This window comes from Rousettus aegyptiacus, unplaced genomic scaffold, assembly GCF_014176215.1.
Source record: "Rousettus aegyptiacus isolate mRouAeg1 unplaced genomic scaffold, mRouAeg1.p scaffold_m13_p_5, whole genome shotgun sequence".
In the NCBI taxonomy this organism is placed as follows: Eukaryota; Metazoa; Chordata; class Mammalia; order Chiroptera; family Pteropodidae; genus Rousettus; species Rousettus aegyptiacus.
This window is the reverse complement of record NW_023416308.1, coordinates 81,996,538-82,021,701: the sequence shown is the minus strand read 5'-3', so window position 1 is coordinate 82,021,701 and position 25,164 is coordinate 81,996,538. Positions and strand designations below refer to the sequence as shown.

The 25,164-nt window shown below is 45.8% G+C and overlaps 1 protein-coding gene across 10 annotated transcripts in view; it reads left to right on the top strand.

Annotated features, from left to right (window-relative positions):
- TRIM66 (tripartite motif containing 66) overlaps positions 1-25,164 on the top strand; it is a 52,275-nt gene that overhangs the window by 10,873 nt on the left and 16,238 nt on the right. For 2 of the 10 annotated variants that reach the window (XM_036221588.1, XM_036221593.1), the window contains exons 2-10: positions 12,844-12,947; positions 14,375-14,522; positions 15,413-15,545; positions 15,869-15,985; positions 17,233-17,347; positions 17,730-17,876; positions 20,101-20,218; positions 21,636-22,540; positions 23,931-24,092. In XM_036221588.1, coding sequence (XP_036077481.1) covers positions 12,939-12,947; positions 14,375-14,522; positions 15,413-15,545; positions 15,869-15,985; positions 17,233-17,347; positions 17,730-17,876; positions 20,101-20,218; positions 21,636-22,540; positions 23,931-24,092 — 1,854 coding nt within the window. In that variant the 5' untranslated portion in view covers positions 12,844-12,938. Of the gene's footprint in view, positions 1-3,179; positions 6,997-7,222; positions 7,248-10,074; positions 10,194-12,843; positions 12,948-14,374; positions 14,523-15,412; positions 15,546-15,868; positions 15,986-17,232; positions 17,348-17,729; positions 17,877-20,100; positions 20,219-21,635; positions 22,541-23,930; positions 24,093-25,164 lie in introns of those variants that run through there. The other 8 variants (XM_036221589.1, XM_036221591.1, XM_036221587.1 and 5 more) reach the window with 8 other exon arrangements.

Sequence of the window (25,164 nt, the reverse complement as noted above, 5' to 3'; positions counted from 1 at the left end):
GGTCATGAAGCATTTACCCTGTTTTCTTCTAAGAGTTTTATTGTTTTAGCTCTTGTTTTAGATCTTTGATTTACTTAGGTTTTTAACATGAACTAATATGCAGGTCTTAAGGCTTTATTTGACTCAAAGTCAGAAAACTGAATTTGGGCTAATAACAATTATCAGTTGCCAACTTTTCTAAATGCAATGAAGACTAAAAACAAACTTTACTGTCAATATATCTGGGCATCAGAGTGTGCGTCCTAATCTGCCTGCTGCTTAATTGCTGTGTAGCTTGGGCAAGTTTGCTTGCCAGTAAAATAGGGATGATGATAGTAGTAATTAACTCAGGATTGTTGTGAAGACTAAATGGGAACATACACATGAAACATTCTGTACTACGCTAAGGATGTAGTAGGAGACCAAGACATGTGAAAAAAAACTATTATTTCGAACTTGTGAAACCAAAGTGAAAAAAAAAAAATGTTACCTGTGAATATGCTTGTTTTGGAACCAGAGAAGCAATTTCTTGACTATGTGGCATCTTATATCCTTTAGCACGTCCTGTTGTCTGGTTAGACCATTGTTACCTTCCATATTTGCATTTATGGGTGAAGAGTGGAATCAGCTTCCTTTACTACTTAGAGATTTTAGGACTCTGCTGTGGGCTATTTCTTGGTCTGTCTCCTTCACAGGTGTCTATTGACTTTTGTGTACGAGGCTTTATGGCATTTAGGGTACAGAGATGAAAAGATAGCGTCTTTGCTTTCAAGGAACTCATATTCTATTGAAGGGCAGATACCTTAACAGATGATAATCATGCAGTGTGGCAGGGGTGTGAAGAGAAGATCGTTTCAAGTTCAGGCAAAGGAGCAACACTTCTGGGAGTTTCTTCATGCACCAGTACTGGTGAATATAAGTTGCTTACTGAATGTTTTCCAAAGGACTAAAAGAATGGCACCCATAGAGCTGTCTGATGAAAAACAGAGCTGTCACCTATCTCTGGTCAGTCTAGTGAGATACCCAATCTCTGAACTTAAATTTCTGGTCTGTAATTTGAGAAGCCATGCTTTGGGAGCTTTTAACACTGCCACTTTATTCAGCGGAGGAGGAACACTGACTTGCTAAAAGACTTATCCTATTTCTGTCAATCTGGGGTTTTCAAAAGTAACAGGTGAGAGCACATAAGGGTGTCAGGGAAGATGAATAGAGGCTAAAGAACAAATGGTCTCTAGCATTGGTGCCTCCAGCGGGGTGGGGCCACACTGCATGGAGATTAGTCCATTTCTAAATCTATTTCTCCTGGTTGCTGGGCAGCACTGAGCAGTTGCTGTGTTGAATGGAAGAGGGGCTTTGCCTGGTCTCAGGGTTTGTCCAACTGGTTTTCAGTTCCGATTCTTCAATGGGGCCTCCACAGGCCTGCACTCCTGCCTTGGGGCACTGGGGCAGGGCGTGAGCTGTGCATCTTCTCATTTAACTGGACTGTGTCTTTCATGCCTACAACCCCACAGCTCAACACAGAACCTGACATAAGATAGGGGGTCTTAAGTGAATATTTATGGAACAAATTATTTAATCAGCGAATCCACAAGGTTCTCCCATGACACTTGCCCGGGAGAAGACTTTTTCCATTCATGACACTGCCACTTTCTCTTCCTTGAGTTGCAAGGTGCAAAACATTTATCAATCACCTACTGGTTGACAGACACTGTACTGGGTACTTGTACCTGTATTATCTTTTCTAAACTTCACAGCAACCCTGTAAAGTAGGTTTTATTCCCATTTTACAGATGAAAAGCCTGGGTATTGTGATTATGTAAAGTTTAAGGTTTAATAGCTAGCTACTGTCAGGTCAGGTCAAATTCAAGTTCACCTTCTTTCAAATCTTGTGATGTGCACTGTAGAGCTTTACTCAGGTGGAGAGTCCACACTCACCTGGAATCACTGAACTGAATGGGGAGACTCCATGGAGAATCCTGAGGACAGAACAAACCCTGTAGCCTGAGCCATCAGGTGCAAATCTTTAATTAATTCAGCTACAGCCTAGCTGAGATTCTCCCCAGCGACTCCACACTAGAAAATGGGTCTACATCGGTCTCAGGCTCTGAGACCAGCTGGGCAAGGTTTTCCAAAGCTAGTGATGGGGTCCAGAACAAAGGCAGGAATGTACTGAGCACACAGTTGCTTAGCCACACAGTGGGATGGACTAGAGCTGCACTAAGAATACCTACTTGAGACTATTTGCTTTTAAGCCTAATTGAAATGGTCTCAGGTCAAATTCTATCTGGAAAGTTGGCCATTGAATCCCAAAGTGATACTTTAAATAAATGTAGGAAGCTCTGAGGGAACTAGCTGAGACTGCATATTAAGGCTCTATTTGTTGTTTTAGGGCAGCAGTCCCAACCTTTTTGGTACCAGGGACTGGTGCTCCTATGAGAATCTAATGCCTGATGATCTGAGGTGGAGCTGAGGGCGTGATGCTAGCTCTGGGGAGTAGCTGCAAATACAGATGAAGCTTCACTCACTTGCTGCTCATCTCCTGCTGTGTGGCCCAGTTCCTAACAGGCCTCAGATCGGTACTGGTCCATGACCCAGGGGTTGGGGACGCCTATTTTAGGAGAGAAAAGGCAATGAATTGAATATTTTCTTCCCTATATGAGTAAAAGGAACATTAGTCTTTCTCTTCAGATCTACTAAAGGCAAATTCTAGCAGGGCAACCTTGATTCTGAGATCTAAATTCCATAATCTACTCGTATAGTATTTTACTTTTCCCATTATCCATGTGGGTGATGCAGTTGAGATGTGACTAAATGCCCTGGTCATGGCCCCAGGGGCTCAGTCTAAATCCTGGCACTAATTGACTGGGTGATCCTGGGTCTTCTCTGGCTTCTAGGGCTGGACTTGAAGAACTCTATAAGGAAACCAGATAACCACCATAGCTTCATGCTTCCTAAAGCTAGTGACAGGTGATAGCATGTCCCTTGTAAATTACAAATGCTGAAAGGGGGAGCAATATCTGTCCCTCGGTGGATAGGCCTTGGGGCTTTGGGAAGATCCAAAGAGAGGGAACTGATGCAAGATGCTACAACCTCAGAGTCAGAGAGGGAAACCATGCTTGTCTTAATGAGCAGCTCAGCTGGAGGGGCTCTAATGGCCTGGGGTGAGGGTGGGAGGCAAGGTGGGGGGTGAGATCTCAGCTACTGGAGCCTGGCAGGCAAGGCAACTGCTATTTATTTGTTCCAGGTACTGAGCAGTGTCAACCATTGTGGGGTCTGTTGTGGGCTGTGACCCAGGTCTCCCAGGTAGAGGTGAAGCTACTGAGCTGGGCTGAGCTGAGTGTGCAGCAGGTGCAGAAGCTGGAGCTCTGGAGCCCTATCAGCAGGATGGCTTTATAGTTCGTGAACAATTTCCTCACCTTAATTGGCTCTCTGGGGTCCTGGGAGTAGCACACTGCACCTCAGAACAGTACCTGTTACTGGGAGAGCAATTCCCCTGGTAATTGGAAGGAGGCAGGCTATGTTCTGGGGGATGTGCTTGCTGCTGCCAGCACTGCTCAGAAGGATATAGCTGGAATGGATTTGCTGAGGGAGGGATTTCAAGGTAGCTGTGATTGAAGGACAGGTATTGGAGGAACTTCTTGTTTGCGGGAATTCTCTCATGCAAAGGAGACCAGTAATAGTAAATGCTGTGGAAGCCAGAGTAGGAAAGACCCTTGGAGCTTATCTTTAACCCCTCACTGAATAAACTGGGCATAAGTAGTCTAGAAAGGGCTAGAATCCTGTGGAATGTCACATATGCGGTCACTTACAGGACCAAAAAAGAAAAAAAAAAAAAATCCAGTCCCTTGCCTGTCAGTTCAGGGCTTGCCTGGGCTTGAGAGCCAGTAGAAACTTCGGACCTAGAGTCAGATACTGCCCTTGGTTCCCCCACTGTCTCTCTGACCAGGCCCAATTGGAAATGGGGACAGCTGCTCTGCATGGTGTATGTCAGGGCATCAGTCCTTGGATTGTCTCTTGTAAGTTAAAGTGAAAAGAGATAGGGGTACTACTCTATCAGACAAGATGAGGCTGGATTCATCCTACCTGTGCCTTCTGCATCCCACCATGGGTACTTTCTTGGCACAGGAAGCTTATTTCACAGTTGGATGGATTCTAGGAGCATGGGCTCTGAAGGCTTTGGACCTTCCATCTCCAGTCTCAGCCTGTCACCAGGCACTCATACCCAGATTTTGACTCTTGATATGCCGCCTGGCCCTGCCCCACAGTTCTTGGATCCCCCTGCCTGATCTCACCTCACCTGTTGCCTCCATGGGTTAGTCTCCCAAATCCTCTAGTTTCTACCCTGATCACTCCTATTCTGGGCCTGCATTTCTAGCTACCTGAAAAGATCTTGATTGCTTGCAGTTCAGAACATAAACTTAGCGTGGTCTTCAAGATTCTTCCCAATCTGACTCCAAACTAATTTTAGGGCCTCATCTCCTATCATTCCTCTATATGACCTAGCTTTGTCAATCTTTCTCCAAGAGACCTCACATTTTGACATCTGTAATCCTCTGTTTATGATGTTCCCTCCTCCTGAAATGCCCATTCCTTATTACATCCTACCCAAAACTGAAAGCCCAGTCCAAATGTGACCCAATTATCAGAACTAGAGCACATAGAAATGTGGGTTGACTTGGGAATAAGCAGGAATCCCCATTACCAGAATTGAACCCCAAAGGATGAGGCTAGAACAGTTTAAGTAGCTGTTGCTTTAGGCCAGGGGTCAGCAGACTTTTTCGATAAAGGGCTACATAATAAGTGTTTTTGGCTTTGCAGGTCATACAGGCTGTCTCACAACTACTCAACTCTGTCATTACATCACAAAAACAAATAAACAATATGGAAATTAATGAGCATGACTGTGCTCCAGTAAAACTTTATAAAAAACAGGCGAGCTGTAGTTTTCTGACCGCCTTTTTAGGCTCTGCCTGGAGAAATTGGGTGGATTTGAATCTGTGGGTGGCATCAAGTAGGAATAGCTGTGTAGGAGCCAGGCAAGGCCAGAAAAATCTGGCAGGGAATCACAGGTAGGGAACAGTGTTAGGAAGGAGGCACCAGGAGGAGGAGAGGCCAGGAGGAACAAAAGAGACTTATTTTGGGCTGGAATATAGGATTGCTTGAAGGAGAGAAGTAGGAACTCTGTTTGGAAAGGAAATTTAGGGCCAAGTTATGAAGGGTCTTGATTAAGCTATACTCTAGACAGTGGAGAACCATTGCAGATTTTTGGTCAGTAAAATCTGATCAAATCTGTATTTTTAAAAAGTCATTTTGCCTCAGTGAGAAGAATGATTGCAGAGAAGACTGGATACAGGAAGACCTACTGGGAGGCTACTGCAGTTGTCCAGGCCATTGGTTCTAGATTCCCAGCCCTTGAACCATTGCTTGTCTGGATGCCTAAGAATTATTTGTGAAACTTGCTAAAAATATAGATTCCTGGTCCCATACCCACACCTAAGAGATGTAGATTTGGTCCATTTGGAATTTCTCACAAGCCCTCCAGGTTTGTAAATCACTGGTCCAGCAAGGCAGTTTTGATCTTAAAAGGCTGTGGATGCCAGAGAAAGTAGGACACAGGTAAGATGGGGTTTGGCCACTGCTCTCTTCCCCTCCTGTTACCTATCTCTGTTCATGAAAGCCCATTTATCTGACTCCTTTTTCTTCACACATCACTGTTCCCCCAACATCCTCTTTTGGTCGCATCCTATTGGTTTTCTTTGAAACAATTCTCCTGTCCCTTTTTTTCCATTTCTACCTTCGTTCAGAACCCTATTAGTATTTAACTCCCCAAGCCTCCTTTCTGACCCCCATGTTTCCACTCCATCAACATAACCATAAAGCCCACCTTTGTCTCTTCAGAAACTTTCTGGGTTGTCTTTGCTCTTAGAATATAGGTCAAGCACCTCAGCTTAGCATTTAGGGTCCTTCAGGAGCTTACTTATCTGCCAGTCTTTCCTTTCCAGGTTCATTTCCTGTCATTCCCCCTCTGTGCCGCTGAAATTTTTCTGTACTTGTAGTCTTGCCCCAACCTAATGTCCTTCCTCCAGCTCAGTCCCATTTTCTTTCCCTTTTTTCTTCCTGCTTGTATATGACTGTTTCTCCCTGGGAGGTAGAGTTAGCCGCCAAGGGATGCCTCCCAGGACCTTTGTGCATCATAAAATGTGTGTCTTCTCCATCTGAAGTCCTAAGCCTCCACTTGTGACGGACAATTGGTCACTATGGCAACTGACTGTGACGTCACAGGATTAGGACTTCAGGTGAAGTGGCAGGAGCAGGTGAGTGTGTAGGAGACAGATTTTAATGTCTGTCGAAGGCCCCCCTCCCCACACCCTCCTTCAATGCTGGGGGCATGGAGAAATAGCTCGGGCTCCTGCTGATTTTAAAAATGATGCGGTGAGAGTGTGCGCCTGGCATCTGCGTGCTGCAGCAGTGTGGGGCTGACAGAGTGTGTCAACTTGAGCTCTGGCTGTGCAGGCACCGCTGCTGCGTGAGCCTGTTATTCCATTCTGGATTGCTATTTTGATACCCAGATTGCATCATTCTTCCTACGTATAAACAGGGGATCCCCCGGGCCCTGCAGCTACTCACTTCTCCACCAACACTGTTGTTTTGATGAGCTCTATTTAAATGAGCTGCCGGATCCGGGCAGGTTCCAGCCACACATGAACATTGTCATTTTGGGGAACATGGAGGGCTGAAGGATTTTTGGATCGAGTCCTAAAAGGCTGAGAGTGATGGCCTCCTGAGCTGAGCAGAGAGCGACAGAGCTAGTTCCTGAAAGTTGAAAATCTCGTTTTCTTCCTTCTGAGCTTCTGTTCCAAGGCACCCAGAGGATTAGGAAGGAGATGCAGCTAGGAAGAGAGTCGCCTCTTTGAGGTTTTCCTCTTGCTGTTCAGTTTGGGAAAATTGCTGCAGAGCCTTCGAGATAAACAGGAACAGGAGGAGTCAACCAAGCCCTTTCTTGCAGCAACATCACAGGTGAGCTGGAGAAATGCAGCCCTGGCTGAGGATGCATCAGAAAAAGGAGGAGAGGATCCAGGCTGCTCCCCCTACCCCACCCAGTACCCAGCTCCCCGAGGCTTAGGCTCTGTGGCCCAGCTGGCTGCAGCATGCAGGGTGGGTGTTCCTGGGTGCTTGGTAAGCCTTGTCCTCTCTCTGGTCCCTACGGTGTTCTCACCTGTCGCTCTTCTGACTTCTCTCCCAGGTGTTGCTCTAATCAAGGGCCACAGGTAAGCCTGCTGGCAGCCAGGGACAGGAGCAGCAGTCACTTTTGGACCAAAATCTGTCTTTCTATCAGGGATGGGGCATCTGGGGAGTGGGTATATCGTGTTTCTCAAAGGTGGTGCTGCTCTGAGCTATGAGCTAGAAGAGGCTTCAGGGGTTTGTGTGGTGGGGGCCTGAGCTGATGTCCGGGACCTTGGAACTACCCTTGGGTGGGAGGACATGAATGATTAGTGAAGATGGCCAGCCCACCAGAGGATACAACCAGTATATTTTTTCCTCCTTGTATAGTGTCCGACAGAGGTGTAGGGAGGTAGACTGTCTTGTGGCTACAGAGATAATCAAGGTTCAAAGTACCACTTATGATTTATAAGGGCTCTCTAGTTTTTAGCTAAGTTCCTTCCTCTCTCTAGGCCCCCATGTAACCATCTTTATGGTGAGGAAATTTGTTAGGTGAGCAGTGAAAAAAACTAGGTCTGAAAGCTAGGTCTGTCCGGCTTTGGTTCTACAGGTGAGAGCTGGCAGAGGAACATGAGGCTGCTTCAGAGGATGCCACCATTCTTCTGCAGTCAGAGCTGGGCCCAAGCTACAAGTTTCATGGGCTGTAGAATGAAGGGCTCTGTACCCCTCAGAGGGTTGCTTAGCACTACGTTCAGGCTTATGTGCCTGGGGTATATGTGTTCCTACCCGGTGGGGCTGAGCTGTCTCTTTCTGAGATCTTTCTGGGATTTCCCTCCCATTGTAGCCCTCTGGGGCCCAGGTTGCCTTGGCTCTGCTGTTCATGTCTGAAGGGTAGACTACTCCATTTGCTCCCGCTCTCTTGCTGCCTCACTAAGTCCTGGGCTCAGCACACTTTCTAGGCCCCAGCAGCAGTCTGGTAGTGTCAGACCTCAGCCTGCACCCTAAGTCTGCTCGTGGGTCCTTCAGTAGAGCTGGGAGTTACGGGAGGCAAAAATATGTTTGCCAACTCACTCCCAACCCCCAGAGTACCTAGGTATCAGGATACCCTTCTGTATGTTGGGCATCTGCCCTTCTCCTCTCTGCCAGAGGGGAAATACATCATAGCTACATTCAGAGTCTTAAACTTTTTGGAACCTTTTTAAAACTGGTTGAGCCTGCCTTTCCCAGCTGCATGATACAAGGGAAAGCTATCAGGCTCAGCCGTAGGCTGGGGTAGGGGTGGAGGGCTCTTTCTATGGCATTAGTACTCAAGCTTGGTTGTATATTTTAATCATCTGGGGACTTTTTAAAAACCCCGATGCCTGGATCTCATCTCCTAAAACACTGATTTAATTCATATGGGATCGTGGACTGGACATCAGGATGTTTAAAATGCCTCAGATGATTTAGACATGTAAAAAAGTTCGAGAACTACTGGTCTATAGAGTGGAACTGCCCCGATTTATTTTCTTCAAGCAGAAAAACTCTGCTTCGCTTGCCTTTCTACAAAGATCATATTTCTTAAAACCTGAAGCACAGCTAGGTCTGGCTTTCAATTGCTTCTTGGATTCCTAGGTCCAGAACTAGTTGCAGGCCATTATTAGAGCTGGTCATGATTATGGAATGTTTTACTTATAATCAAGTTATTTAGTTAATTAAAATAAAATTACCTTGTTTATTTACATTTGAATTAGGAGTATAGCACAGTTGAAAAGGCTGGGTTTTAGAGACAGAGACGTGAGTTTCAGTTGTAGTTCTTGCCCCTGCTTTGTATACTCTTTGATGGTGACAGCTTCTTGGAGCCTCAGTCTTTCCAACTGTGAAATGGCATTCCAACTGTGAAATGGGGACAATGCCTACCTCTCAGAGATGGTTTGATGATTAAGTGAGATAGCACATGTAAAGTACCTGGTATAGGGAGTGGTGGTAAGAGAGTAATTTGTCCCACACCTCCTGGGAACCAGAAGTGTTCACTCTTGTGACAGATGGACTAAACATCCTTGGCTTTCAGAGCCCCTCTACCAGGTCCCTAGGTCCCCAGGAGGACCTCTGTGGCAGTGACTTCTTCATTGTGGAAACAGAAGCCCCACCTCCTCTGGGGATGGTTGTGTGGCCTTTGGGCCCTGGCTCTGCATGTCTCAGAACTGATGGTCCTGTATATGAGAAAAAAAGCTCAAGGCTGTTGCTTGAAGAATTCATATAGGAAAAAAGCAATATGAATAATATTCTTTATACTATGTGATTTAAATATGCATTGATAAATAAATTGATGTTAAATATTATAAGTAAATGTTTGGTTATCTTAGATCCACAGCCCTAGGAGTTTATGTATTCCAGTTGTCTTTTAAAATAAACCGTTTTGATATTTTCATTGAAAAATGAAGAATTCCTTAAAAGAAAGCTAAAGGTTGACACAGCTTAATGAGATTAGGGACTTTCTGAGGGAAGATAAGAATTTTGAGATCAGGTTGTTGTGACAAAGAGAACACACGTCCTCTGTGTCCACTCTGGGCTCACGGCCATCCTGGGATCTGATTGCAACTCTGCCGTGATTCTCCATCTCGGGTGTCTGCTGCAGCAGCCCCTCTTCAGACCGATGAGCCTTTAAATCCAGGCCTCCCCTCAGCCACAGCTTATGTCCTGACTTGCTGACAAGGTGATAGCCAGGTCTCTGTTAGGTAGTCTGTGCCTTTCCATCTTGTCCAGGGGGGTATTTCTGAAGCTGGGCTGCAGTAGCCAGAGGAAGAGGGTTAGATAGTACATACTTCCCTGCTATTCCCATTGCCCTCATTTTAAAGATGTAGAAAATACGATTCTAAGAAAGGGGATCACTTACCTAAGGTTACACAGATAGTGCCAGCCCTGGGCCTGAAACCCATATTTCTCAATCCACAGCCTTTCCCAACCACCACACCTCTCCTCTGGATCAGACCTGATTCTTCTGTCATCCTGGGCTGGCTTTTTTCCCATCACCCGGAGAACTTCCAGATGGCTTCTTACTAGTTTCAGTGGCTGTGAGTACAGGGAATACACATGGAATAACCAAACCCCAAAGAAATATAATTGTCCAGTTTACTAAAAATCATGCAATATCTTTTAGTACCAATCGTGGGTTATTTTTTTGTATGCAGACATGTGAACAGATAGTTAGAATGCAATGTGATATTTGTTATATTAGAGGGATGTCCAGGGTGCTCTGGGAACCCAGAGGAAGGAATCATTAACTCATCCTGAGGGAAATTAATCCAGCTTCTCAAAGGTAGAACATTTGGAACAGGTTTGAAAGGATGAATAGGAGTTTATCTGAAAAGGAGGGGAGTAAGAAAGTATTCCAGGGAGAGGGAACAGCATTTTCACAAATGCAGAGTTATGCAAAGGTTTGACATTTTAGGTGATAGCAGAAATATTTGGCATTGTAAGGTTATAGGGTGTGTGGCAGATGAAGCTAGAGATGTGACTAGAGAGAGACAGGGCCAGCTTAAAAAGATCCTTGAGCACCAAGCTGAGGATTTAGGCCTTTAAGGAAGGTAGAGGATGTGTGACGAGGCCTTCTCTGATCTATTCATTTATTTCTCTTTTTTCACGATGCTAAAGAGGCCATGTTACTATGACTAATGTGTGGGCATCTGGTACTAGGGAGTTGGAAGTGTCGTGGAAATTATTTTCAATGATTAGAGCAGCATTTCCGACTTAGGGGTAGATGGGAAGGGTCTCCCCAGGGCAAGCCAAGTGGAAGGGAGGAGCAGTCACCCAATTATGCTGGATGATGCCTCCTGTGGAGAGCATCCTTCTCTGCCTCTGGCCACTGTTCTTGACAGATAGGAGAATATCTAGGGGATTCCAGATCCAATTTTGATATTAAAGTCCCTGGCTCTGTGAAGACAGGGGGAGGTGTGTTTTGGAGGGGAGGGGCAAGGGGGAAGAAGAGTATTAAACTATTACTTTGTATAATTTGTGGTTTTTGATTTTCCAGGATATATTAGTTAGCTTTTGCTGTCTAATAAACCACTCCAAAACTTAATGGTTAAAATGCCAATTAAACTTTATTTAATTTTTAATTCGATGGGTTGGCAGTTTGGGCTGGGCTGGGTTTGGCTGATCTCAGCTGTGCTCATTCCTGTGTCTGTGTCCAGCTGGTGGGTCAGTTGGGGCTGGCCGGGCTTATGATGGCTTCAGGTGGGGATACCTGAGGCAACTGAGGACCCTCTCTGAGGTCTGCATCTTCCAGCAATGTAACCTGAAGTGGTTCACATGGCATTCTTAGAGTTCTGAGAGCAAGAACAGAATCCTACAAAGACACTTGAGGTCTACGCTTGGAACTTGTTCAGTGTCACTTTTGCTGCATTCTGTTGGCTAAAGCAGGTCATGAGGCCAGCCTAGCTTCTAAGGGTGGAGGACAGACTCTACCTTTTAATGGTTAGGATTGCAAGGGTACACATGCAGAGGGAAAGGATTTGTGGCCATTTCTTTTTTCAGTCTACCTCTCAGACTGTCTGACTTTTATCACCTGGGAGAGTTGATAATTGAGGTTCTTACCATGAATGGGACATGAGAAATCTTTTGAATTCAAAGTCAACAAGTATTACCTAATTTAATCTTAATAAAAACCCTTGTTTTCTCTTTCCATTTTACATATGAAGAAACTGGGGCACAGAGGAGGTAAATGGGATGAAGGGACTTTTCCAGCCAAGGTCATTGGGTGGTAAAACTAGTGTTTGGACTTAAGTTTGTCTGACTACAAGTCTAGAGCAACTGCTATTGTATCATTTTGATAATAAGAGGCAGAGGAGGCTGTGGTGGTACTGCAGCTTTTTTCTATGTTGTTCTCATCCCTGGGCAGAGGCATCTGTCCTGCTCAGGAGGCTCATTTCCTTTGCACCCAGGGGGCTGATTGCTTTTGAGGTGGGCCTGAAGATCACTATAGTCTTGGGACGGCAGTCTCGTGTCACTTATGTTCAAGAGCCCATTATGTTGAGGAATGTGTTGGAGACTGTTGCATTTCTCTAGGAGGAGAGTGTAGGATAAGAAGCTCATGTTCACAGGTGAAACATACATATATGTGAGCCGCCAACATGGACTAGGTGGAGTAGGCTCAACAAAAGCTCTCTGAGCCCCAGGGGCAGACGGATTGGTATTGGCCGTTACAAGAGAAAACTACCTCCCAAATGAGAAGGCAGGGAGGCCTTGCCTTTCTCTGTCTAGGGCCTTTTGGAAGCTCTAGCTTCAAGATCTTTAAAGTAATTCTGCTATGAGATAACCTTAATGTCTGGAACTGTACCCTGGGCTCAACTGCCCCCTGGAGCTTAGCCAGAAATGGGAGCTGAACTCTCAGGTCTGTGGAAAGAGGAATGGAAGCAATAGGAAGGCACCTGATTATCAGAATTAGAACAGGGTTGGGTCTGTAGTAGCACGGCTCTTGGGATGGGAAAGAAGATCAACCAGGCAAAGACAAGGATGTGAGGAGGTCCACTGCAGGCCCCTAATAGAATGGTTACATTCCGAGTAACTAGATGGTAAGTGCAGGCTGTGACGTCACACAGTTCATTTTGACACAGTGGTGTTGGCACATACCTTGGTGTCGGGTTTTAGAAGTCCTCATACCTAGGCCTTATGTATAATTTGCCAAGTTGCCCTGACTTTGTTATCTTTTCTCCCCCCTCCCAGAGTTCATCTTCTGTCCTGGGTGTAAGCAAGTGTGCCTTACCAGGGATGTAACTCAACATTTTTTTCTGCACTGCTTTTCTGTTGGGCAATCCAAAATGGCCAGGGTAAGTCAGGACAAGCAAAGAAGCAGCTGATGCTTTTTAGACATTTGTGGTGCCCCGTCTATAAGCCTGTCTATTTATCACTCTGTCCAACTTACTACCCCGCTGTCAATACACCTAACCATCCATCTATCCATCCTTCTATACATTCTTCCATCCTTCTATCCAGAAGAGAATCAAAATGTTTGAGCAGGAGAAGTCAAAATGAGGGCCCTTTTCTTTCTTTTACAGCTCCTACTGAAAAATATCAGTACTGAGCTTTTATATCCTCTTTTCTACCCCCTGAGTTGGAACTCATGCCCCAGGCTGGATTAAATGGGTTCATCAACCTTGCCTGTATTTAACAATTACTACCTTTTACCTGACTTTCTGAAATTCGACATCACTTACTGACTGGTTCCCCATCTGTTCTTCTCTGTACTAGGGTGTCCTTACCACTACATTTTAATCATTTGTCAATTTACTTACTTGCTCCTATATCTAATTCTTACTGAATGTTTTACATGTGTTAGGCCCTGTACTGGGTGCTGGGCAGACAGAGACCTATGTTCTCTACTCTCAAGGAATTCATAGTTTAATTAGTAAAAGTTGTATTTCTCCTCTTTTTCTTCCCCTGCTTTGGGTTTTTCAGATGCCAGTGTGAGGAGAAAGCTGTCAGAATCTGCCTTGGTTTAGTGGCTTGTATTATTCAGGCACAGACAGGCTAATTTTTTCAAAATCTCCTCTTCTCCATATGTTTTACATCAACTTTACAAGATATTTGTTGACCAAATGAATGAATGTTTGGACTAGGAGAGGCCTGGGTACTCTTGGGCCCAGTCAGCCCCAGTTGTAGAAACACAGCTCCTAGACTTTCTCTGTGCTTGCCTTCTCCTGGCTGTGTGCAGTCATCGTTCTGTGTACCCCACATCAGCCGCCTGGTCCTCTCTGCTGGCATGTTAAGCTTTCCGCTTTTGCCTGTGCTTTCCCATTTTCCTCCCTTGTCTCCTTGGTGAATTTCTACTCATCATTCTATATCCAACTCAGATGTCACCCCTCTTTATGAAATCTTTCCCAGTCTCACCTTGATTGAGCAAAACCTCCCTTTTGCTTCCTTTTATTACATCCATTTTATTACTCATTGATTGTGGCCACCCTGCAGAGGCTGTGCGTGCCTTAAGAGGAGATCCTTGCTTTATTCATCTGGGTATCCTCATCTTTAGCACAGTGCTTGTGTTAATAGCCCTGAAGCAACTATTCTTTTAGTCGCAAAGGGGGCTTTCTTTCACAGGACCCCACACATCACTCCCAGGCAGCTCTCCGGAATTGACTGCACTCCCAGATAGTGGAAGAACAGCCCTGCAGGACCCCAGTCCCTAGAGCATTTACCACGCATAGCGGCAGGCCCAAATAAAAATATTGTCAGTAACTCTAGAACTCTCTGCTTCCAGAACTGCTCTGAGTGCAAGGAGAAGAGGGCGGCACACATCCTCTGTACCTACTGCAACCGCTGGCTGTGCAGCTCCTGCACGGAGGAGCACCGGCATGGCCCCACCCCCGGGGGGCCGCTCTTCCCCCGGGCCCAGAAGGGCTCTCCAGGTAGCACTAATTCTCCCCACCAGCTCACATGCCCTTAAGCAGCACCGAACCCTAAAATCCCTGGATAAATAGCTCTCTGACCTTGTTTCCCTTCTGGGGATAAGGGTAGGGGTGGTCCCCAGAGCCTTTCCCAAAGGAAAGATGTCTCCTCCAGAGTCACAGTCACAGCGTAAGTCACTCTGGACTCTCCGTGTTGGGGGTGGGAGTGGGTGAGTGTGGTGAGATGGTACAGGGAGGAATAGTCTTAAATTATCATGGAAGCTAGCTGAGTTCCCTGCCTTTAAGTCTTTTAGAGTAATCATGCCTCATTTCTATTTAGTTAGTTAATTAAACAGCTTGTATCAGGGCTTGTCCATTTGTCCATCCAGTGTCCCTTGTTTTAAATGACAGTCTCTTTGAAAGTCTTTTTCCAAGGCCCTTGAACCATGGGATGGGTTTTACCTTTGTGATACCCACAAGACCAGATTGAATGCTCTGTGCGATCTGGCCTGGAGCCTGGCAAGGCTAAGTAGCTGGTTTTCAGCCCCACCATACAGAATCCTGGTTAATGAGAGGTTTAGGTTGAATTTTAGAGGATTCATTATTCTGCAGGAGATCCAGGTGCTGCAGTTGAAAGCTCCTTTCTCAGCCTCTGGCAGGGTGGGATGCCTGAGGCTTGATGATTTGTTATTTCTGGACAGCTGGGCAAATCTGGTGGGGCTAAACCTGCATTTCTTCTTGTGCTCCTGGAACCTCAGTGTCCTAGAGAGAGGCCTCTTCTATTTGCACCACCTTTCCTCCAAGTTCTGTGTCTCCCGTGTGTCCAGTGAGGGCTAAGGGCTGCTCAGTGAAGCTTGACCGAGAGGACTTCCTGAGCAAGAGAAGCCCACTTTCTCCATCTTGTCTGGCAGGAGTGAATGGTGGTTCTGGGGACTTCGCCTTGTACTGTCCTCTACACACACAGGAAGTGCTCAAGCTATTCTGCGAGACCTGTGATGTGCTCACATGCCACAGCTGCCTCATGGTGGAACACAAAGAACACAGGTGGGGCTGGCTGGCTGCCCACAGGGGTCTTGGGAGGGCTCTGGACTCCCTTTTGAGACTGTTGGGCTCCCAGTACATCAAAATCTTTTCTGTGCCCAAGCCAACTTACAGCATCTGGGCTAAAGTTTTCTCTGCTCTTGTTATGGGGCTTATCTGGAGAAGGCCTAAAGGGCTAAGAGCTTGCAGTATTTCTCACTTTCCCTAGACATAATTCCAGCCTTCATCATCCTGGTTGAGACACACGGTAGGGATTCTTGATTGGCTGGCATGCTCAGAATATAAGACTCGGCCCTCCTCAGGTGTTTTTCTGCCTTATCCTCTAGGTGCAGACATCTTGAAGAAGTTCTGCAAAACCAGAGGATGCTTCTGGAAAGTGTGACTACACAGGTGGCTCATAAGAAATCCAGCCTACAGACATCTGCAAAGCAAATTGAAGACAGGTAGCACAGGCTAGCCCCTTGTCAACACTGGGACAGCTCCATTCCCTCACATACTGGACGTCCCATTAAGCAGATATGGACATATGTCCCAGAAGGCATACATCCTGGCCTTAGAGGTCTCAGGGCCAGTGAAGGTGCTTTGGGTCATCATTTGATGAGTAGGACCAAACTAGGTCATGATGGTCATAGTGAGTCTGGGCCAAAGTACCTGCCTTCTGAAAGTGGCCATGACATACCCTCTGGTAGGTGCTTGCGAACGAGGGCCCAGAGTAGATAACTTATCCTGTAAGTGCAACAAGCCAGTGGTACTCTGCTCTTTATTATCCCTTTCCCAGTGTTTTCTATAGCAATCTACAAATGATATGAAATCATTGGTATTTTATGTAGGAAGAGGAATTAGTAAGCATTGAAAGCTCACCATGTGGCAGGCACTAGGTTGGGCATAATATGTGCATTATTTTCAATTCTTACAATTCTTTGAGTCAGAGGTTATCTCCATGTTACTGATGAGCAAACTCAAGTTCAGAGCAGTTAAAGTGACTTGTCTGAGTTCACACAACTAGTCAGTGACTGAGCTGGGTTTGGAAGCTAGGTCTGCATGACTTCAAAGACCATGTTCTTCTTCTTCTTTTTTTTTTTTTTAACAACTTTACTGAGATGTAATTTATATACCATAAAATCTTCCTTTTAAAATGTAAAATTCGGTGGTTTGTAGTATATTCATAGAGTTGTACAACCATTATTACTGTCTACTTTTAGAACATTTTATCACCCCAAAATGAAATACCATACACATTAGCAGTCACTCCCCATTTCCCCCAACACCTCTAGTTCTTGGCAACTACTCATCACTTTTTGTTTCTGCTTGTCCTCTTTTTACTGGCATGACACTGTTTAGTGGAGCATCCTACTTTTTAAGACAACAAATTACATGAAATCATACCCATACTCACTCTGTCCTGCCTGTAGTGCTGTGTGAGCTGCTGGGTTGACCTGGGTGTGGACCTGAGATTTACCTAGAGAAAATGGGGTTGAATTTTTGGCCATTGGCACACTTAGATCAAGTGGGCTGAGTTGTAGAAAGGCCGGGGTGGTGGAGGAAGATTCTCCTTACTTTATGTTTGATGCCTGCTGGGCCCTGACCTCAATAGTCAACCTCCAAGTTTTGGGCTCTTACGTTTGCTGTCTCTAGGCCCTTTAGTCCTGGAAGGAAGGGCTTACCATATTGTGTCCCATTCTGTTTACAGGATTTTTGAGGTGAAGCATCAGCACAGGAAGGTGGAAAACCAGATCAAAATGGCCAAGATGGTTCTGATGAATGAGCTGAACAAACAGGCCAATGGGCTCATAGAAGAGTTGGAGGTATGTGTGTATAGATGGATCAGATGGATGGGTTCTGTGCTCAGCCTGGGTCAGAAACCAGGCACATAGCAAACTAGTCACAGATCTCAGCGCCACTTAGGCTGGAATTTAGATGCGCAGTTTCCATAGCTCTCTCCTATTCCCTATATCTTAAAATGTCCAGTCTAACATTGGGAGGGTAGTTCATTAAGGGCTGCAAAATTAGTTCAAACTCCCACCAATGCTTTGGCTCTAAGGCAACTGCGTTCCTGGACTATGCAGGGTCATAGCGTTGGAAGAGAGTCACAAAACAACCCATCTTCTTCATCACCAGGCTTCCCAAGCAGGGAGGCTGCAGTCCAAGAACAGGATCACGGATTCTGTCTTTTCTCTTTGTACACAGGGTATTACTAATGAGAGAAAGCGGAAGCTGGAACAGCAGTTACAGAGCATCATGGTCCTCAACCGTCAGTTTGAGCATGTGCAGAATTTCATCAATTGGGCTGTCTGCAGCAAAACCAGTGTCCCTTTCCTTTTCAGCAAAGAGCTGGTAAGAAGAACTCCAGCTCCTCAATCACTGCTTTTGAGTTAGTAAGTGAATGCCATGTTTTACAATCCCACAGTGCAAAGGACCCAAGTGCTGAAATGGTCCTGCCTTCGTCCAGGCAATTCAGCTGGGAAATTCTGTAGTTATTTGTCTTAGGTCACAGTTTTAGACATTATCTTGAACACTAGCAGTGTGCTGATCATCCAGTACAAAGTTATGTGGGTTTAAATGGGTGAGCTAAGAGGAAAGGAGAAGTTGAGGGTGATGTTGAAGTGTTGGGCTTGGGAGGAGGGTGGTGCCCAGGAGAAGGAACCAAAGTTTTGAAAGAAGTTGGTGAGGTTTATATTTGGATATGTTGAATCTTAGGTGCCTGTAGAGCATCTAAAAGGAAATTTCAAGTCTGTTTTGGTAGGTGGCTCTAGAAGTCAGAAGAAAAGTCATGGTTAGAGATAGAGATGTGGGAGTCACACTAGGGTATCTGTTGTATCGCCTTAGAAGAGTGTGTGAAGGAAGAAGAGAAGAGCAAATCTGGAACCTGGGGAAATACCATGATTTTCAGCATAGAGAAGGGTGGAGGATGAGTGAAGGCAAGTGAGAAGCAGCTGTTGGAGGAGAAATAGGGTTGTGGTACACAGAAATGAACAGTTTTAAATTTTAAATGATCAATGTTATCATTGCTAGGTGAAAGAGGTTGAGTAGTGAAGAGGAACCTTTAGATCTGGAAATCAGGAGGTCCCTGGTGATCTTTTGGAAAAAAAAAAATTCCAGCAAAGTAGAGGGTTAAAAGCTAGAATGAGAGGACTGAGGATGGGAGGTAAAGAAGTAGAGACAAAAGTGAAAAAAAAGAGAGAGAGAGAGAGAGAGAGAGAGAAATAAGAAGGTAGATTGAAAAAGAGACAGACTTTTTTTTAAGTATAAAAAACTTTTTTAAAAGTGATGTCTCCCACACATTTATTTGGGAGAAATTGAAGATAGAAGACTTGTGTGGTGGAGTGAGCCTACTGAGAAGGTAGAAGGAAGTGAGATCTAGAGTGAACTGGTTGGCCTTAAACATAAGAGGCACATGGGAGGTCAGAAAGGTATCAGCATAATAGAATTGAGTTCGGAGGTAGGAAGGATACAAGTTTGTGGAAGTTTGCCCTTTATGGTCTCTTTTGTCCTCTGTGAAGTTAAAGGTGATAATAAGAGGGTTAGACACTGGCTAAGTGGCACTGAGGAGAAAAGTGGAGATTTTAAATAATCACTGAGGACAGTAGAAGAGGAAGCTGACAAGAAAGCAGCAAGAAAAAAGACACAGGGGCGCCTCTGAGGTTAGTAATCACTGAAGCGACCCCAGATAACGTGGCTTTGGAATGGCAGGACTGACCTAAGGTTAGGCATTGGTGATGGGGAGGGAATTTGGGGCACTGGTGATACTGTTACTGAAAACGGTAGAAAGCTGGGCCAGCCATGAGGATTGATGGAGCAGGCTTAGGGAGTTCAGTGAGGTTGAAGAGTATGCTCTGAAAGAGTGAGAGCTAGTTATGATCAGGTAAAAAGGTTATTGGAGTTTAAGGTCTCATAGGTAGATTGGTTCTAGAAGATGTAAAGGGTAGCTAAACTGAAAAGGGAGGTGGAGTTGTTTGACATCGAAGAGATCAGGGAAGTAAGAGCCAAGATGTTGATTGGGACATTAGTTAACTAGATGGTGGTAGGATAAGTTGGACATTTGCCAAAGTACTGGATAGATGGGAGAATAAATGATTGTAAGTAGATGAAAGTAATGAGAGAGAAAGAGGGCAGTCGATTAGAACGGAAGGGAATTTTACATGTGGGTGGAAGGACAGCAATGGGATGCTCAGAGAACGTCTGCCGCATAGGCTTTTAAATTGAGATATAATAGAATGAATGAAATACTCTTGAGAGGGCTCCCAGTCAAGTGATATCTTGAGGGAGAAATAAAAATTATTTCAGGGCTGGAAGATATAAGAATGTAGGGGTTCTGGAAACCTCAATAAGAGAAAGGGGATCAGTGGGCAATGGGAATGTGGTGTGGGTAGAGAGAGTAGTGAGGGGGCAGGAGGAGGATTCGAAGATAGTAGGCTGCACAGAAAAGAGCATATGGTGGAGGATTTGAGGCTAAAGAGCCACAGCTTTGAACTCTTCAGGCTGTCCAGAGAGAGAGGGAGAGGGAGTTGTCATTCAGGTGCAAGATGCCCAAAGAAATGACCTTTGGTGCTGTTGTCAGATTGTGTTTCAGATGCAGCGATTGCTGGAGACAAATTGTAACACAGATCCTGGCTCCCCTTGGAGTATCAGATTCACCTGGGAGCCTAACTTCTGGACCAAGCAGCTGGCTTCCCTTGGTGAGCCAGGGCCTACCCTGTGGGCTTTTATATAATTGTTAAAAATTAATATAGAGCATCTGCTTAACTTACTGGATAGGTCAGCATATGCCCAAGAGAAAGTACTCACTGAGATTTCCAGAGGTCATGTCATTCAGCAAATCTTTTTGGGGGGGTTGGGGTCAGGGCGGGATAGGGTATAGGTGACAGAGTGGATAGTTTAGATACCAGTGGCTATACAGGACTTTTGTAACAGAACCAGTTGAAATCTGAGCTTCACATTCTTCATGAATGTTCCTATTACCTTGGTTTCATTGCTGGAGAGGAGACAAGACGGTAGCCCTGCTCTTCAGAATGCCGTGTGGCAGTGCAGGTGAACCTGTGTCTCTGTGGTTGTACAAGCGTGTACCTAGGTGCGTGCACAAACAGGGATGTTTCAGCAATGGAGGGAGGCGGGGAAAATAGAGAATATGAACGTCACTCACGCCCTTTGGAGTTGAGGTGTAAGCAGATAATTTATGACCTTGTGCATTTTTCTTCCTTGTTGAAATGATTTGCTGACATTCAGTCTTTAGGCAGAATGTAGACTATTTGTGATTGTGCCTGTGTTGACAACCTAATAGTAGATTTGTTAAACTAATGGCTGTTAATCTCATTGAAAGTTTTTGGAACTTGACAGAGTGTTGAATGATATTTAGGGTTTCATTTTGCTTCCATTTCCCCCTTTGATTTAATTCAACAGCCTTTTGGTGGGCCCTTGGTCTGAGTCAAGCCCTATCCTTGGCACTAAGAGACCAAAAGCGAATAAAACACCTATGCTCAAGTTGCTCAGTCTTCCTCTAAGTAAGCCATTAAACTGAGCTAGTAATTGGTATCATCTACTCATGCAGGAGGGCCTGGGGACTTCAGAGGACAGTGCTGGTGCCTGGCACTGAAGTGGCTTTGAAGTTTCCCCACTCTCTTCCACCGTATTTGCCCAACACACAATTCCCCAGGTCTCTGTTTGAAGACTTGCTCATCTGTCCTGGGGATGACTCTCTCTCCTTTGCTGCTTTCTAGCACACTCCCTCCTCACCCCCAATGTTGATTTTTTCCTGCTGAGTCTTTATCAGGCTATTCAGTTAAAGAAAAAAAAAAGAGTGGGTGCTCTTTGCTGGAACTCGTGGTTTCTCTGGTAGGATAGACAAGGACAGGACTGAGCATCTGGTAACAGTGGAGCTAATTTCTCAAAAGTCACAGGCCCCCAGAGCTGGTCCATACAGATTCTGTTTCTGGCTACATTCTAGACTGAGTCTTAGAAATTAGGGGTTGAATTTCTTAATCTCTGCCGCTGGTATAGATTTGTTGAATGATATCTGTTGGTTTTGGGAACAAGAGATACCAAGTAGGGAACAACTGCAGATTACCTTCGGAAACACTATCTATTCTGAATTTCTAGGCTGTATAACTACTGAAGGTGGACAGCTGTCCCGGACAGATACTCCGGCTTATGCAGGCTTACAGGGACCATCATCCTTTTATCAAAGCCACCAATCCCCTGTGGCTCAGCAAGAGACTCTTAGCCACCCCTCACACAAGTTCCAGTCTCCAGCACTATGTTCCTCGTCTGTGTGCTGCTCCCACTGCTCCCCAGCCTCACCCTCCCTCAAAGGCCATGTTCCCCCGCCCGGCATACACCCAGCCCACAGCTTTAGGCAGACCTCTGAGATGGTGCCCCAACCACTGGGGTCACTGCAGTGCTCCACCCTGCTACCTAGGGAGAAAGAGCCACCCTGCAATCCTCATCCACCAAAGCTGCTCCAGCCCTGGCTGGAAACCCAACCTTCCGTGGAGCCAGAGAGCACATCCCAGAGGCTCGGGCATCAGCTGACTTCCCAGCCGGTGTGCATCGTTCCCCCACAGGATGTTCAGCAAGGACCCCATGCACAGCCCACCTTACAGACACCCTCTATCCAAGTCCAGTTCGGCCACCACCAGAAGCTGAAGCTCAGCCACTTCCAGCAGCAGCCACCACAGCAATTACCACCTCCTCCGCCTCTGCCACCTCCGCCCCAGCAGCAGCCACTCCCACCTCTGCCTCCATCCCAACATCTGGCTTCTAGTCAGCATGAGAGCCCTCCTGGGCCTGCCTGTTCCCAGAATGTGGACATAATGCACCACAAGTTTGAGCTGGAGGAAATGCAGAAGGACCTGGAACTTCTCCTTCAGGCTCAACAGCCTAGCCTGCAACTGAGTCAAACCAAATCCCCTCAGCATCTTCAGCAAACTATTGTGGGGCAGATCAACTACATTGTGAGGCAGCCAGCACCTGTCCAGTCCCAGAGCCAGGAGGACACTGGGCAGGTGAGCCTCAGGGTGGCTTGGGACACAATCTCCCTGTCCTAGGATTACTCAGGGAATATAGCATCCCCATCATAGGGTGGCACAGGAACAGTGTCTTTATCTGTGGCCTTGAGCACAGCCATCACATTTCAAGACTGCCCTGGGCTCCACCTCCCATTTCAGGAAAACTCCAGAGAACATAGTACCAAGTCCCAACATAGAGCTGGGCTCAGCGCTCCTCAGAGTGGCCTAACTTAGCTCTGTCCTACTCAGTGACACTAGGAACCTAGTCCATGCCTAGAACCTTCTGAGCTGTGCTGGGTTCCTGCCATGCCGGGGAAGAAAGGAAGCTGTCTCTTATCTTTGTAACCTCCTCACATTCTCTTCCAGGAACTTATTAAGCTCAAACAGGGGTAAGGGAGAGCTTAAGGAGTAGAGGGAGCATATGCATTAGATGCTAATGGGCAGCATTTTTATAACTTGCACAGCTACAGCCTTAAAATTTATTTCAAGCCCACTAAGTTAGGTATGTTTTCTACACACTATATCATTTAACCTATGAACAACGTCTTTAGGTGGGCATTACCATCCGTATTTCATAGAGGCAGAAGTAGAGGTCAGAGAGGGCAAGGAGTTTGTCTAGAGATCATAAAACATTGAGAGGTAGAGCTGAGACTTGGATTCAGGTCTGCTGACTCTGTAATGCCACAGAAAAGGCCCTGTTTTTTCCCTCGGGGGATGATGAATGCTGCTCCTCTCTTTTCTCAGCTAAAAGCCAGTCGTTGAGGTGCAGTTTGTATCTTTGAGATCTTTGCCGCATTCTATATCTTCATTCTTAACTCTTGCTTTTCTTTTTCTCCAGAGCTTCCTGTTCTAGCCCCTTCCCTCTTTTAACTTCTCACTTTTCCTATGGTGGTTTCTCCTTTAAATCTGTAATCACATTCATATCTTTAAAGCAGCTCTATAGACTTTTACTTTATTATAAAATATAAGGCCTCATATTTGCGCTTAGCACTGAAAAATTTTGATCATGCTTCAGTGTCTTCCTCTGAGTCTCAGTTCCTTTGAGGGGATGCAGAATAATCCTCGTGAAGGCAGAGAAGGGTCTAGGGTTCACAGAGGTCCAAAATTTAAATGTAAGCCATAACCGTTATAATTACTAAGGTGAATATGACAGAGTTCAGAATTCTCGGTTTAGGTTTTATCCTAAGACTGTTATTAGGATGTAGTCTTAGGAAGAGTTTAGATAAGAGTATCTTTCTTTCTGACAAATTTTTAAGCAGTTCACAATGTGTAGGTGGTGATACGGGGGGTGGGTACAGGGTGGGTATTAACCCTTGCTGCTACCGCTGCTACTGCCCCTGCTCCTCTCTGCACTAAAACCCACCCAAGTTCTTGTTTTATTCTTCAGGCTACAGATGAGCCCCCAGCATCTGAAGTCCCAAAGCCAGCTCTCTCTCTTGACAAGAATACTGCTGCTAACTTGCCCCAGGCATCTGGGGAAGAAACCCCTCACAGTGTCCCCCCACTGGACAGCACCATCCAGCACTCCTCTCCGAGTGTGGTGAGAAAGGTACTAATGGAGCCTGCTTTCCCTGACCACATGGGACCCACTGCCAGCCAAGACCCCAGGGAGCAGGATGAGGAGGACTGGGCGGGGGGAGGAGTATCCCTGTTTCACCCCTGGGCGCTACACAGCCCTGACTCATGCCTTCTGTCCTAGTGAGTCAGCAACACAGTTCCTCCCCAACCCCAGGTCACTCCCACACACACACGTACCATGGGACCAGCTGAACTTCATTTGGAATAGAAGGGAAAAGGGAAAGTAAGCCAATTTATTGAACACTTACTCTGTGCCTGGAACTGCACATGGCGCTTCCAACAGTTCTGGGTGGTAAGCATCTATATTTTATAGCTAAGGAAACTGAGGTCCAGATCCCTATAACTAGGTAAGAGGATCTCATTTATTTAAAATGATATCTATCAAAATCCAAAGCCTGAACTTTTTCTTCTCTGCAATGAAAATAGGGAAAATATTTTATGTGACCCCACACCCCAAAGGTAATTGGCCTTAGAATTTGAGTCAGTGGAATTTGTTGGGTGAGTGGTCTTCAGGGCTGTCCTTCCTGTCCACCCACCTTCCTGCTGGCTGGAGGTGTCCGTTTACTCTGGCGATAACCCAGAACCCCAAAACTCCTTAGCAGTCTTCCTCTTACCCCTGCTCTTAACCCCTACACCTGTCATCCTCCTAGCTGGAACCTCACTCTTGTGCCATGCCCTCCACCTAGCCCTCCCTGTATCCCCTGGCTCTGTTCCTCTTGTCCTACTGCCTTCTTTGGTTTGGGGCCCTTTGCCCTCCTGATGCCTCCCTTCAGCCCTGGACCTGAAGCCCTTGCAGCTATTCTACACCCTCCCAGCCTGCACCCTTAGCCCTGCAGCAACCCTCTGGACCTACAGCCTCAGTTTCACAGTTGTTCTGTGTACCTACCCCTCACCATGTTTTCCCTAGCAGCACCAGTGCCATTATGTCTTAGATCAGTCTATCTCAGTGATGCTTGAGAAGAGAGTTTAGAAAAATAAGGGATGGAAAAAATGAAATCTTAACTTAGAAATCCCTAGTGACTTTTGTAGTCTAGATAGGTTTC